The sequence below is a fragment of the Mus caroli genome, unplaced genomic scaffold, assembly GCF_978045245.1.
Source record: "Mus caroli unplaced genomic scaffold, Mus_caroli_1 scaffold_19, whole genome shotgun sequence".
NCBI classification, from domain to species: Eukaryota; Metazoa; Chordata; class Mammalia; order Rodentia; family Muridae; genus Mus; species Mus caroli.
Genome location: NW_028227274.1, coordinates 55582998 through 55598198, shown reverse-complemented (window position 1 = coordinate 55598198; position 15201 = coordinate 55582998). Strand labels below are relative to the sequence as shown.

Sequence of the window (15201 nt, the reverse complement as noted above, 5' to 3'; positions counted from 1 at the left end):
TGAATGGCAAGCCTCCCAAGATTGCACACAGTGAGACTCAACTGTAAAGGGAATCTGGATATTGCTGGGGGAAAATGCGCTCATGGATGTTTAAGAGCAAAGCCAACCCCAAGAAAGTAGCCAACAGAAGGAAGGATCAATCAGTAGAGGGGCTGGAGTTTTAGGGCTGGAAGAAACTACACAGGGATTAAACTGGAGCTTTGTAGAGCTTTAATTTAGAAAGCTTAAAAGAACAACAACAACAAAAAAAGACAAACCAAACTCCTCGGGAAAACGCCCAGGAGTCCCAAGGGTGGACCTGCCCACACGACTGATGCCTTCCGTCAGCGGCTCAGTCTGTGAGTATCCTATGAAACTGCAGTTCATGAGGTTCAGGTTTTAACACACAGTTGCCTATCTTACCAACTGAGGAAGGCTATATGAGTGATATGAAGGATTTCTTCTTTGGTCTTACTTAAGTATTTCAGACATATATAAATGCTATAAAGAATAGCAACATTTGAATGCCTACCACCCAATTACCCAGATTTCCACTTTGCAAGAGCTCCATTGAAGATGAACAGAACTTTGAGTCCTGGGTCGGTCTTATGGATAGTTAGACATTAAGAGAGAATAAGAACACTGGGATAAGGGTACATTGGGATTGCAGACCTGTAGGCTATTGTACACATTAATGCTGGATTAGACAGACAGACAGACAGACAGACAGACAAAGTACCTCAAAATGTTAAAGCTCAACAAGAAATAAATCCAACCGCTTAGAAGGAACTCATTTTCAAAGGAATATTTTTCTCTCAAAATACCTAGTCTTAATTCAAGGCATTATAACTTGAACAATTATCTTCAAGTGACTATAAACATTCACTTTAAGTATTTGTTTTAGCTTGTGTAGGTCTAAGCAGTTAAGTAACCATGGGATAGAGAGTAAAAAAAAAAAAAAAAAAAAAAAAAAAAAACTGTCCAGGACAGTTTAGTTCTGTGGGTGGCCCAGACTGGGTACTTACTGGGGGAAAAAATAAATCTTTAAAACAATTTTAAAATATAAGCTGTTTCTAGGCACAGTAAAGCTAGGGGATGCAATTTTAATCTTAAAAATATTAGCAAGTGGTAACTCAGAAATGTTAAGGCTTGTATCACTTTCTACTTCATAGGAATCAGTCTAATTAAATAATCATATTAATCATATCACTCACCAGGGGTTGGGTTCTTTATGACTGAGCTGAATAAGCACAGACACCAAGTTGTTGCTCATGTTACGACCACTCCATTAGATATATTTCTTCACCTAAAGTAGGAGTTTATTTTAACTCTAGGGTTTTGTTTTTGTTTGTTCTTGTTTTTGTTTTTAATTTGTAACTCCCAGTGGAGAAGGTCATTATCTTTTTTCCTTTCCACATTGGGATGGTTTGAATGGTAAATGCCCCCCATCGTTCTGGGCATTTGAACACTTGGTCTCCAGATGGTGGCACTGCTTGGGTAGGGTCGGGAGCTATGGCCTTGCTGGAGGAAGTATTTCACTGCGGGGTGGATTTTGAGAGTTTAAAGACCCTTGCCATTCTAGTTTGTTTTTCCTGCTTCATTCTTGCAGTTGAAGATGTGAGCCCTCAGCTTCTGCCATCACAGACTCTTATCCCTCTGGAAGTATAAGCTTGAATAAACTCTTCTCTAAGTTTTCTCACTCGTTGTGTTTTAATCCAGCAATAGAAAAGTGACGAGTGCACGCTATAGCCTGACAGTACCAGCCTCAGCTTGAATTGGTGCCTTACGTAACTGACATCTTTAAGGAATATAATTCTGTCCACAAAGTTTTTTCCCAGAAGCATAAAGTATGTGTCTATAAATGCCAAAGTACATTTCACTTTAGTTTGGCTATACAATTTCTTGCTTTATTGATTTTTTTTTAAAATTCAAATACAGACTAATGGATTTCATGATGCCATTTTCGCACAGATGTATTGTGTGCTTGCTCAACCCCCTGAAGCACTCTCCTTTCCCCTTCACCCTGACAGCCTTCCTCCTCCCTGAAGTAAGTAGATGCCCCTCTGTTTTCACTCCATGTGCAAGCAAGCACATGTGCTTAACCCCATGCATAAGAGAATGCATATAACGGTTTGTCTTTCTTCCCACCGAGACTCCTCTTGTTTCTCTCCTTTCCCCCTAAGTTGTTTCATTAAATCATGTACAGGGCACTGAGGAGACACTATGCGAAACCAAGATGAGCCTGTGTTCTGTTCCCCATGAACCTGGGCTTAGAGAAAAGGCTGACCACACGAGGCTGCTCCATCATGGGGTTACAGTGCCGTAGGAGTGAAGAGAAGAACACAGAAATGAAGACTCCAATGAAAGATAGATGGCTTCTGGGTAGGAGGAAACTTCCGGAAAGAGCTCTCTCCTTCAAGACTGAGAAAAATACGGCATACTGAACGGCACAGGCAGATATTGCATGTGCAAAGGAATGATAAGCAAAGTCCCTGGAGACATGCACAGGGGAAGGCCACAGGAGCAACGCAATGAAGACGAGGTGGGGAAGGGGTTAACACAGGCTTCATCCACATGGTATAGGCAATGCCTTCAGTGTTGGTTCCTTGCAATATAGACTTTGATATGCAAGTGTCTGACTGCTTGTGGCCTAAGCCCTCATGGCAGACACTCTCCTCATGCCTCCTACTGTCATTTGGCACCTGATGATGGCACAGACTGAGATCCTGGAATTCACTAAGGATGCCTCTGAGATCAGAGTGAGGCTTTTCTTCAGTTTCCCATTACTCATATGCCTACCTTTCCTGATTCATCAGGTAGGAGCTGCCTCCCTATGGGTGTGCACCCATGGATCTCTTTTTGTCTTTTTTTCCTACTCCTTGAGTTGAACTCTCCAAGTTCTGGGATATGTGCTTATTCAGACCCAGTTCTAACCCCAGGGTAGGGAACAAGTAGAAGAGACAATGTATAAGTTCCATAGCTCCACTGAGTGGTGTAGGGTGACCACTCCTGTATGTATATGTATATGTATATGTATATGTATATGTATATGTATATGTATATGTATATGTATATGTATAGTAGATACAGCCATGGATTCTTGGTACTTTCCTAAATGCCTCAGAGTCTAATGGGGCAGATGTATAGACAGTATGAGAACAGATATAGAATGTACTAAGCTCCATAGAGCTAAATGAGCAGGAGGCACTCTGGCCTTAGGATTTCTCTGCTTCGGATTTCCATATAATAACCATCAACCTAACTTAGTACATGAACAACAATGAAATCTAACGAAGGAATATTCGTTCTATAAGAAAAGACTGTTTCAGCCAAGAACACACAACTAACTGGCCAGGTCATGGAAAAATAGAGAAATTATCTCATTTTTCCTTACACCCATAGAGCAGATGCCTAACCTGATCAGTTGACTGATTTCTGTATTTGTTTTGTACTTGGTCTCTGAACGCCCCCTCCCCCATGTTTGTTCTTACTTCAGTTGCTTTTCTCATTGCTATGACAAAACACCTTACAAAAGCAACCTGACGAAGGAAATAATTGGTTGATTGGTTGACTGGTTGGTTTTTTGTTTATGTTTAAAGAAAAGATACAGTATATAGTGGTGAGAAAAGCTTAACCTTTACCCACAGTGAGGAAGCAGAGAGTGGACAGGAAGTGAAGCGGGTTACAGATCCACCCGCAGTGGCTCACTTCCCCCAGCGAGGCTTTGCCTTCTGTGTGTTCCACAACCTTCCAAGACACTGCCACCAGCTGGGGAGCGAATGTTCCAACACAGAGAAGGCTTCACATTCAATCACAGCACATGCTACTGTTAGAACTCTCTGGAACTTATGGTTCTGAGCACTGCTCAACTCATGAATCGCTCCTTGCTCAAATTAAATTGTTCAATTTAAGGTATCAGAAATGCATATTTTTTAAAAGTGTCTGTTTTACATGTATGGCTATTTTGCCTGTATGTCATATCTGTGCACCATGAGTGTACAGTGCCCATGGAAGTCAGAAGAGAGCACCCTCTGGAAAACCAGCCAGTTCTCTTAACCACTGAGTGTTCTTAAGCATCTTTCTAGCCCCTAAGTGTTTAACAGTAAGAGTTATTTGGATGATTCCAGGGAAGACATTTTGGTACAAAATATCATGTGGTACTGTAAATATAAGGGAAAATGGAAGTTTTATTTTAGTAACAGGATCAGTCTGAGAGTAAGAATAAAGGAGAAGAGATGAGAGAAAGAAGGGTAAAAACAGAGATGAAGGCCAGGGGCTGTTTGCAAGCACATCTAGGATGGTCTTGGGGAAATGGGAAGACCATTAGGTGGTTGTCTTAATTAGAGTTAATATTGCTGTGATGAAACACCATAGCCAAAAGCAACTTGGGGAAGAAAGGGTTTATTTGGCTTACACTTCCATATTTCTGATCATCACTGAAGGAAGTTAGGAAAGGAACTCAAACAGTGTAGAAAGCTGGAGGCAGGAGCTGATGTAGAGGCCATGGAGGGGTGCTGCTAACTGGATTGCTCCTTATGGTTTGCCCAACCCACTTTCTTATAGAACCTATGACTACCAGCTTAGGGATGGCACCACCCACTGTATGTGCTGGGCCCACCCCCATTATTCACTGATTAAGGAAATGCCCTACATGCTTGCCTACAGTATAATCTTATGAGGAATCTTCTCAATAGAGGGTCACTCTTCGTAGATGACTTTAGCTTGTGTCACCAGCCAGCACAGTGGTTAATTTATACAAGTGTACATTTGTCAGAGTACAATAGGAAGTTTGGTCTTTAATGGGACTCTCAAATACCAATGAAGGCTGAAATACATGACTCCTAGAAACTCTTCCAAGCTCTCCCTATTATTTATTTTTTAATCATCTGAATCCTCAGGCATCTCAAGATCTTTCTTTTTTTTTCCTCCTGTAAAAACCTTCCCTCTATCTATGAAGATTTGTCAGCACAATCTTGGTTTCTTAAACCCCTTCTCTTCCCTAATGGGTCACAATCTCACTGCCCTCCATTTAGCTTTGTTGTCTGCACCCAGTTTAAGTCAATCACTCTTTTCCCCTCTCCCTCCCCTCCCTTTTCTCTTTTCTCTCTTGTCTCTCCCTCTGTCTCCCTACCCCTTCTTGCACACATGCTTCAGGTGTGCCAAGCAAGGGCTCTGAGCAGTGCATGTAGCACTCACTTGAAATATTTATACACAGATTTTATTCTTTCTCTTCTAAGACAGCAAAACTATGCAGCTAAAACAAATGGGCTGTTTGTGTGATGACTGTAGAGGGACAGGAGAAGACTCTAAATTTTCATCTGTCAATTATTTGGGACCACTTACAACAGCCAAACTCTACACTGGGCAGAAAGATGCAGAGATGTGATAGCATGATGAAGTGTAAAAGTGGGGTAACCTGGGGGTCTGGGCCCAGGAACCTCCAGCCAACTACTTGAAGGATGGAAATGGAGAAGTTTAGGAGTTTAATACTGGTTTTTAGATGGACTCTAGAATAATCTAATAGTGATACATTAGCCACTGTGGGTGGGGACTTTAGCAGAGGGACATATTCAAGACTCAGAAAAAAAGACAAATTTGACTTGCTGATCCTGAGATAGCAGCACTGCTAGGTCATATTGGGAAGTTCTGCTTTCATTTGAAGTTAGATGTCAGCAGTCTACAGAGCTGATGTGCTCTAAAATAGTACTTACGGATAAACACTTTCAGAGACTGGCTATCTATGGATCATTTCTAAAGGGAATAAACACACTTTGTTTTGTTTCCAGCCCACCTACCCTCCCTCACACTTCTTTTTCTTTTCTGAGTAGGTAGTAGCATCCTACTAAAAGTTTTTCCAGGGACAATGTTTTAAGAAATGCACATAGGGGTTATAATCCCGGGATGATTAAGATATAAAGAACTTGCAAGAGGTGGAGGTGGTTGTTTATCTACATAGGAGTGTGAATTGGAGCTGCAAAGGCATGGTTCATTTCCAGGGCAGAGACAAAGAAAGGGATTTTGGAAATAGAGCTTTAAATGACCTTTGAGAATGAAGAGAGCTGAGAGAGAGAGAGAGAGAGAGAGAGAGAGAGAGAGAGAGAGAGAGACAGAGACAGAGACAGAGACAGAGATAGAGACAAGGAGACAGAAACACAGAGAGAGACAGAGACAGAGGGATAGAGATTTGGAAAGACACTCAGTTGGGATGGCAAAATCATGAATTTCCAAGTGTGATAAAAAGTAATGTAACCTTTTTAAGTTTCAGTCTTTTAATCTGAGAAATAATGCCCAGCTTGTTAGGTTTATATTAGAATTTGAAACTGATATAGGATGACAAATAACCAACTCAAATAAATAAAACAACAATTGTTAATAGTTTTCATTTAACATTTCTTGATGAATTCAGGAAATTCCTTAATGAATGTAGACTTGTATATTGAAACCTAGATGTCTGACAATTACTTTAGAAACTTCTAGACACTACACAAAAAAAGCAATCCCAGTTCAGACAAGCCTGGAACAATAGCAACATGATGGAGGCAGAAACTCTCTAGAATTAGGAGACAGAAGTAGATACCACAGAGATTTCCTCAAGGCATCAGTGACAGGCTTTTACAATCAGCCTGTCATTCAGAGATGCTGGAAGACAGCGTCAGAAGCTTGAGAAGCACATCTGCCTTTCCTTATACACACAGACGATATAGGTAACAGGTTAAGAGCCAGAGCCTTCCTCCAACTGCAGTCATTATCTGGCACCCTTGTCAGCCTGTCATTCAGAGATGCTGGAAGACAGCGTCAGAAGCTTGAGAAGCACATCTGCCTTTCCTTATACACACAGACGATGTAGGTAACAGGTTAAGAGCCAGAGCCTTCCTCCAACTGCAGTCATTATCTGGCACCCTTGGGGCAGACCGGCGGCAAAACATCTGCAATGGAATGCTGCTCTAGTGTGGCATACTTCTGCAGAACAGGTCACAATGCCACAGATGCAGGCACAAGTCATTTTCAGTATTATAGGTCAAATGAGTATGGAAGTTTAGAAAAAGACTGGGTCTTGGGATTATAAACTCCGGTCTGAAAGATAATTTTTTTTCCCTTTAACACAAAAAGATGGGACTATTGAAAAGATTTCTCCAGGTCAGCTCACTTCACAGAGTCAATGGGTGGTCTTCAGAATTTATTATTTTAGTCTTTTCTGCTTGCATTCTAAACTGGTCTGAGGAACTTGGTGCTATTGAGAGTGGCCATTTGACGTGGCTGGACAGTACCCTTTATCAGGACTAAGCCATGCTGTCCAGTTGGAGAGGGCAATGACTAGGATGACAAGCAAGCTTTTGGGGTCACACATAAGGTGTTGGGGTCATTCATATTCTCCAGAGTAGCAGGGTAACTGATAAATGGACAGTGGTGCACAAGAATATCTGTCTGTTGGTGCTCACTAGCCCTCTGCACAAACATAGGCTAAAGTGCGATGAATTTGCCCCAGGAATGTGTGAGGTCTTTGTTAAAGATGTTACAGGAGAAAATGGAATTCACCTACTCTGATTCATGGTTACTTTTTCAAATATCACAATCTAGGGCCAACAAATACACATAAAATATACTACTCAACGTTGACTCCCAGGATTGGACGCGTTGCTATCAGTGTCTTCTACAGTCACCTGTGGCCTAAGTGCCCAGGAAACAGAATCTCTGGGAAGCTTGCTGGTTGAAACTTTCCAGAGACTTTTTGCATAAAGGATCTCTGCTTCAGACCTATTCTCTAGGTATCAATAGCCACAGATCACCATTTGAGTCTCTTCGCTGACTTACCTGGCATCCTTTCCTACATTTATTACTCTTCAGATAGGCCATCAATTTAGGCTAGTTATACTATCTGACTGTGTATAAGACCACATATTATTTTCATTTTCAGATTCTGCTAGAATATGAACTTTGTATGCGGAGTAGTAAAAATACTGATTTTTAACTTTATGTTTTTGTTGTGGGTTTTTTTTTTATGTTTTCAAGTATTTTTGCAGTGGCTAAACCTTACTTATGACTTCTGAAAAAAAAATTTCTGTTTGTTTTCAGGATTACGGTGGTATGAGTCAGGAGATTGAGAGGAAAAAGAGAAACACTTACATGGGCGTTAAGTTTCTCCTGGGAGGCTTTGACTTCAGCTTGCAACTTCTCAATGCACTGGAAAGAGAAAGGTTAGGAGAACACGTGTGTAAGTCTTCATAGTCAGAGCATCCTGCATGTAAATGTGTGCCTGTTCTCAGTCTACTAACTGGCAGCATTATCATCTCAGCTAAGTGTTGCGGAAAACTGTACTAGAGAGGACATTTCCCCATTCCCCTTCCTCTTCTATTCTATGAGAGAACCTGAGAGCAAAGTACAAAATATACTAACTGCTGGGAAGTGGTAGGGGAAAATGATAGCTTGAGGTACTGAGGTGTGTGTGTGTGTGAGAGAAAGAGAGTGTGTGTGTGTGTACACATGTATATGGGCACATAAGTACTTTTACAAGAAACATATCTGTAGGCATATACAAACTCTGTGGATTGAACAAGAGGCAAATTTATACAATGATACATACATAAGTTTTCAGGGATGTATCACTTTACAAATCAAAAGCATATGTGTATTGGATTGTTTGTTTGAACTTGACACAGCTAGGACTCAATTGAGAAAATACCTCAATAAGAACTGTCTATGGGACATTTTATTAATTACTGATTGGTGGGGGAAGGGCCCAGCCAATTACACTTGGTGCCATCCCTGGGCGACTGGTCCTGGGTTTTATAAGAAAGCAGGCTGATCCAGATATGGGGACCAAGCCTGTAAGCCATACTCCTCTATGGCTGTGGTGTCAGCTCCTGCCTTCAAGTTTCTGCCCTGTCTAAGTTCCTGTCCTGACTTCCTTCAGTAATGAACAGCAACGTGGAAGAGTAAGCAAAATAGAACCTTTCCTCCTCAACTTGACTTTGGTCACGGTGTTTTGTCATAACAATATAACCATAACTAAGACAACACATATAACTTTAAGATCCATTGTTTTATTTTACAAAAATAAATCCTTCATAAGGTCTAACCTCAAAAACTAAAACATATGTGTACAGTTGACATCATGTACAAAATAGAGTATGCAGTTAATATTGCCCCAAAAAAGATACATTATCAAAAAACGCTTAAAATTTAACTTAAAATTCTAATCTGCCAATGTTCACCAGGAAATAAAGTTAGCTTTAGTGAATATAGCATTTTCCTATACTCACCCCCATTAACTCAAATTTGAACTTAATTTTTTTCAGTGTTAAAGATTAAACTCAGGTCCTTGTACAGTCTAAGCAAATCTCTATGGTTAGCAGATTTTAAGTTAAAAGTTTGGAATCTGGAACTCCCAATGAACTAGGCCCAGGCCCCTATCCCAATACATCAATTAAGGGAAATACTAGTAAACAGAATAGAAAGATGAATCTAGCATGGCCACCTTGGGAAGAGGAACAAATATAAGCTCCAGTGACACCCTCTGCCCTGTCTGATTTTTGGAGTACCAATGTGAAACTAGAAGGCAAGATGTCTGCTCAGTGAAGCACTCTAGGTCACGATGTGATCCACCCAACCCTGGCCCACCACTTCTTCAGCTGGGTCTTGTCCTGCACTGTGGTTCTCTCCTCCATTAAGCTGTTAATTTTAGAATGCGACCTCACTCTTGTGGCCAGCTGCCCTCATCTGGAGGGAATGCTTTTTTTTCCCCCAGATCTTGGTCTTCTAGAATCCTAGGTGACTGTAGGTTTAAACAATGACTTTATCTCTACACCTTCAGCCAAAGGGACAGACAGAAATGCAGGCAAAGCTGTACGTTTTCCCTTGTGATTTTAGTTACCCGTGAGCCACAGGGACAAGTCAACACTTTTAGTAGGAACAGCTTCAAGTGCTTGTTACCACTGAGTGTCAGCCCCAGCCATTTGAATGAGAACTTCCAAACCATCAATGGCTTATCGACTTGTCATATATGGTTAAGTAACACTTAAAAAGAGATGACCTTTCTCCCACGTACCTTGTCTTTCTCAAGAACCATGTTTTCATACAACTCTCCACCAACATTCTTTCGGTTCACATCCTCTAGCCTTCCCTCCAGCATGGAAACCTTCTCAAGGAGTTGTGATTTCGTTGCTTCAGAAGCTGTAAGCTAAAGACACGCTGTTGTCAGGACATGGGATTCAGTGGTACTTTTAAAGGCTCCTCTTAAAGGGTCGACTTAGGAGTGAACTGTCTTCTACTAACATCTGTTAAATCTTTCCATAAAGGGCTTCTGCAACGTTCTCTACAAAGGACAAGCAATGGGAGAAAAAGGGAAATGCCATTGACTTTATTACTTCTAACACAGTCATGATGCAGGAGACATCTCCCTTTGACAGGCTCTCAGCACTCACTTCCTCTAAGATCTGCGGTCCCACTGCTGGCACAGCTGCCTCTGAAACCCATCTTATGATCACGACTGGTTCTCGAAACTTAACTCCTGGAGGTCTACAGCTCTCCACAGAGTGTATGGGATCTCACTCACTCAAACATCTTAAGAGCAACCAAGTTAGAGGCGGAGGGGAAGGTTGGAAGTTAAATGTTTCAAGTTTAAGTCTTATCAAAGCCAGATCTATGCAAACCACAACCAAAATGCCCTTTTGTGCTTGTTCAACTGCGAAGGTCTCTTTTGAGGGTGTGGTTTGATGGCCCTAGTCCCTCAGAGACCTGGCTCCCTGACTGGTCCTTCCTGACTCTCAGACAGCTTTCTGCGCTGTCTCTGAAGCTCAGTAGAACCTTTGAGAGTCACTAAAAACTCTCAGTATCTTTTGAAGCATAGATTATCTCTGAGTACCTTGTCCTAGATGTTACTGCAAAGTATACATTTTTTTCTTCAAAAACCAGTGCTTTGAAGTAGTTTATCATATGAAGAGAGCTATCTGAAAGGAAATGGGTGATCTAGCATACCTTACACTACACGCAGGCTTCCCCAGTCCATCTACACAAGCATTCATTTCGCACGAATTTGTTCAGTTGGAACTCAACACAGCCACTGTGTTATGTGCTAGAATCCCTAAGGTGCATACCCAGGGCCAGAAGAAATGCGCATTCCAAGAGCTGTTGGTGATACCTTTGCATTCTGAGCTTTACGGGATGCTCAGTGTGTTTTATGGCCAGTAAAGCAGTTGACTCTTGGACCCATGGTGCCTTGGGATATGCTCTGGCTTCTCTGAGCCCACTTCTGTCTTTCTAAAGTAGACTAATGGACGCTGTGTCAGAGCCTTTAGAGAGAAATCTCAGTTTTGCTAAGTGCTTGAGGTGAGTTTCCTCTCATTTCCCTTTGCAATGATAGTGGGGAAGAAAGGAATATTACCTAATGCATGAAAAGTATGTGTGTTCACAAAAAAAGCACCACTCAGCAGGGAACCTGCAACATATTAAGTACTGAGTATTATAACTCTCATTGTTCTTCTGCCTCCTCTAATCACTACCAGCATCCATTTCAGTGTTAACGATATCTTACTATTCCTTGAGTGTTTCAAACACTGGATGTCGATATTTACCCCCTCCCATAGCATCCTACATCCACCCATGATTCTATACCTACCCGACTGTATATGCTCATTCATTATATTTTGATGAAAGAACCCATCAAGTCCAACTAATGTTGCTTTTTACTCTTAGGGATGTGGCCTTCCAAAGGAGATAGCTGGACATGCAATGGACCACACCCTTAAGGAAAACTAAACCTCACTCTCCCAAAAGCTAGGTCCTCATCTAGGGGTAAGACCTTGTGCCTCATCCCCACTATTCAGGGATCCCATCTGGCTTGATCTTGGACTGTTTTTGTTTGTTTGTTTGTTTGTTTGTTCATGCTATGACAACTAGTGTGAGTTTGTATGTGCAATGGCCTTACTATATCTGGAAAACACTGCTTGCATGTAGTCATCATTGCCAGTGGCCCTTGTATTCTATCTGACCTCTCTTCAACAATGATCTCCAAAACATGGGAAGAGAGGTGTGAGATCTCTCTCTCTCTCTCTCTCTCTCTCTCTCTCTCTCTCTCTCTCTCTCTCTTTCTGTGTGTGTGTGTGTGTGTCTGCTTCTCAATTGAATTTGGTTTGTTAACTTTTGCCATTATTAGAGAAAGCTTCTTCATGGGATTATTTTTCCCCAGTTAGGTACATTTTATTTCAATATCCTATCTGCTGTGTAAAGTATCTTGCCATTATTTGATTGTTTTTCTTAGTAAATCTATTTTCAGTTGTTTAGAGGGTCTCTATTCCTTCACAGAATAATTATTTATTTTCTTATTTGTTACAAAAATAAATTTGTTATTTGTTCTACATAAAAAATAGAAGATTAAAAGTGAAACTATTATTCTTACATTCAAAAAATATTCACATTTTAACTGGAAAGGCAGACAATTTAAAAATAAATATCACACAATGTGGAACTGTATATATAAATAAATAATGAAGAACTATGTCAATAATTGTTCACATTTATTATAGAATTACTATGTAGCAGACATTCTGCAAAACCTTTTACTCTTAAATTATTCCAGCATCCTGTTTCCATTCCTCAAGAAGTTTACACTGTTGTTTTCCCCAGTTTACAGGCAGTAGGTTGAGTTTCAACCAGATCAAACTTTCTTTTGGAAAGTTCTCTTATCTACTAGATATGATGGTGTTGTAGCCATCCTACAAACGTTAGTCAAGCCCGGCACTGGACGACCCACACTTTGGAAGGAAGAGTAACAGGAAAATCAGATTTCCAAGGGTAATGGAAATATTGGAATGCTTTATCACTTGACCTTGAGGTCCAACATGCCTACAGTCAACAGTGAACCATAAAGAGGAGGATACCACTAAAGGAGTATCCAAGGAGTTGGGTTCTCTATCATTTGCCGCTGTTAAGTATTCTGCTGGTAAACTATGTGATCCGTGAATTCTGTATGCTCGATCACAAATCAGAAGCTGGGGGGAAAAGCATTTATATATATCTTGTAGGCACATGGTGATATTTTGTACCTATATTATATTGGATGCTATCCATAAAGGTTGTATTACTCCATCACCTAGAACCCCAGTGTGTGTGTGTGTGTGTGTGTGTGTGTGTGTGTGTGTGTATTGGTATTACCTCTTTAAAGACTGAAGTACTAGATACTCAGTGGTGAACTGACTTGTTGAAGATAGGTCATAGATGAAGGTCTCTGCCTGTCAACTGGAGTCACTCAAGCTGGAGAACTGTGGTATCACATCAGCCAGCTGCAAGGATCTGTGTGATGTTGTGGCCTCCAACGCCTCACTGCAGGAACTGGACTTGGGCAGCAACAAGCTGGGTAATGCAGGCATTGCAGCACTGTGCCCGGGACTGCTGCTTTCCAGCTGTTAGCTCAGAACTCTGTGGCTCTAGGAGTGTGATGTCACTGCAGAGGGCTGCAAGGACCATTGCTGTGTCCTCAGGGCCAAGCAGAGCCTGAAGGAACTCACCCTAGCTGCCAATGAGCTGAAGGATGAGGGGGCACGGCTGCTGTGTGAGAGCCTATTAGAGCCTGGCTATCATCTAGAGTCACTGTGGGTAAAGACCTGTAGCCTAACAGCTGCCTCTTGTCCCCACTTCTGCTCCGTGTTGACCAAAGACTGTTCTCTGCTAGAGCTGCAAATGAGCAGCAATCCACTGGGAGACTTGGGAGTCCAGGAGCTTTGCACGGCCCTGAGCCAGCCAGACCCAGTGCCACGTCTGCTTTGGCTGGGAGACTGGGATGTGACAGATAGTCATTGCAGTAGCCTTGCCACTGTCCTGCTGGCCAACCACAGCCTGGTTAATCTGGACCTCAGTAACAACTCTGTGGGGGGCTCAGGTCCTGCAACTGCTGGAGAGCCTCAAACAGCCCAGCTGTGCCCGTCAGCAGCATGTCCTGTGTGACATTTACTGGGCAGATGAGGTGGAAGACCATCTTCGGGCCCTGGAGGAGGAAAGGCCTTCCTGGAGGATCGTTTCCTGATATGTGCGCCTCTGGACACATCAATCCAGCCCTAGGGGCAGCCAGCAGGATCGCTGGCTCTGGGTATCCTAGTGTTGACTGGCAGTAAGCATTCTGATCTTACTTCAGGAGAAAACTTTAAGACATTTATTAATTATTAAAACACTATGTTGGCAACAAAACAAAACAAAACCTCATAGCTAATCAAATGGATTAGATTCAGACTACATTGATCTGCCTCCAGTCACTGGACTCTTGATTATGCTCAACCTTAGATCTGAGGCCGCCTACCAAGATGAGCTCTGTGAAGTCTTTCTCAGAAGGTTGGCTCATCTACATGAGGAATTTCCTTTCTCTTCTACAAGTAAGAAATCTCCCTAGCTTGCCATCACCTTCCTTTTAAGGTAGATATCCTTCTTCTTTGTATATAACAGTTGTACTCTGGCTCAGCATAACTTAGAGAAGTCTTCACTCCAAGTCAGGAGATTCTTGTTTGAGTGCTGGCCCCACAATTTATTGATACTCTGATTTCAATGCAGGAGGCTGCATTTTACTCTGCTGCTTTGTGCTTTGCTATGCTTTGACAAGATTCATTCCCCAGAAGTTCAGAGTGAACTGTAAATCTCCAAGGAAAATGAACAGAGAATTCGACGCACACTGACCACTGTGCCAGAGGTGCTAGGTGGTGGACCCCTGAAATCACAGTTCTGAGAAAGTGGAGGCAGGGTGAGCATGAGGTGAGGCCTTTCTTGTCTACACTGTGAGTTTGAGGCAAATATGGGTCACATAAAATCCTGTCTCAACACACACATGCAAATAAAATCATATTGGCCTGCACCAATCTTGGCTTTGAAACTTCCTGCATTAGCTTTTTGAAATGTGTGTCTTGGTTATTGTTATGAATCACTGTCTGATGAAAGCACAATAGAGGAGTTTTATTGTTTTCTTCTCATGTGGATGGTTTGTGGCAAAACCTGGCAATTCACTTTTGGCATCTAAGATGTATCTATGAACCTAATTACTGGCAAGGCAATTGGTAGTCCCTTCTCACTTCGCAAATGGCCTTGAAACAAGCCTGATAAAAAGGAAACAAAAGAGAAAGAGATGTGCTGGAAGGAAAAATGAAAGTTCCATCTAATTTACCAGCAGTTCTGGTTCTAGAAAAGTCCTTGGTGAAGAAAAATGTTGATTTCCAAAGAAATCTCTGTTATACCACTTACTATAGA

The 15201-nt window shown here is 41.7% G+C and overlaps 1 protein-coding gene and 1 pseudogene across 3 annotated transcripts in view; one reads left to right on the top strand and one right to left on the bottom strand.

The window, feature by feature from the left end:
- Nucleotides 1–15201, bottom strand: part of Ccdc192 (coiled-coil domain containing 192) — a 210194-nt gene that overhangs the window by 131223 nt on the left and 63770 nt on the right. For all 3 annotated transcript variants that reach the window (XM_085833395.1, XM_021150372.2, XM_085833396.1), the window contains exons 4-5: nt 10025–10156; nt 8104–8160 (exon numbers count right to left, since the gene is read on the bottom strand). In XM_085833395.1, the coding sequence (XP_085689521.1) occupies nt 8104–8160; nt 10025–10156 (189 nt within the window). The remainder of the gene's footprint in view (nt 1–8103; nt 8161–10024; nt 10157–15201) is intronic.
- LOC110284603 (ribonuclease inhibitor pseudogene) lies at nt 13192–13996 on the top strand (annotated as a pseudogene).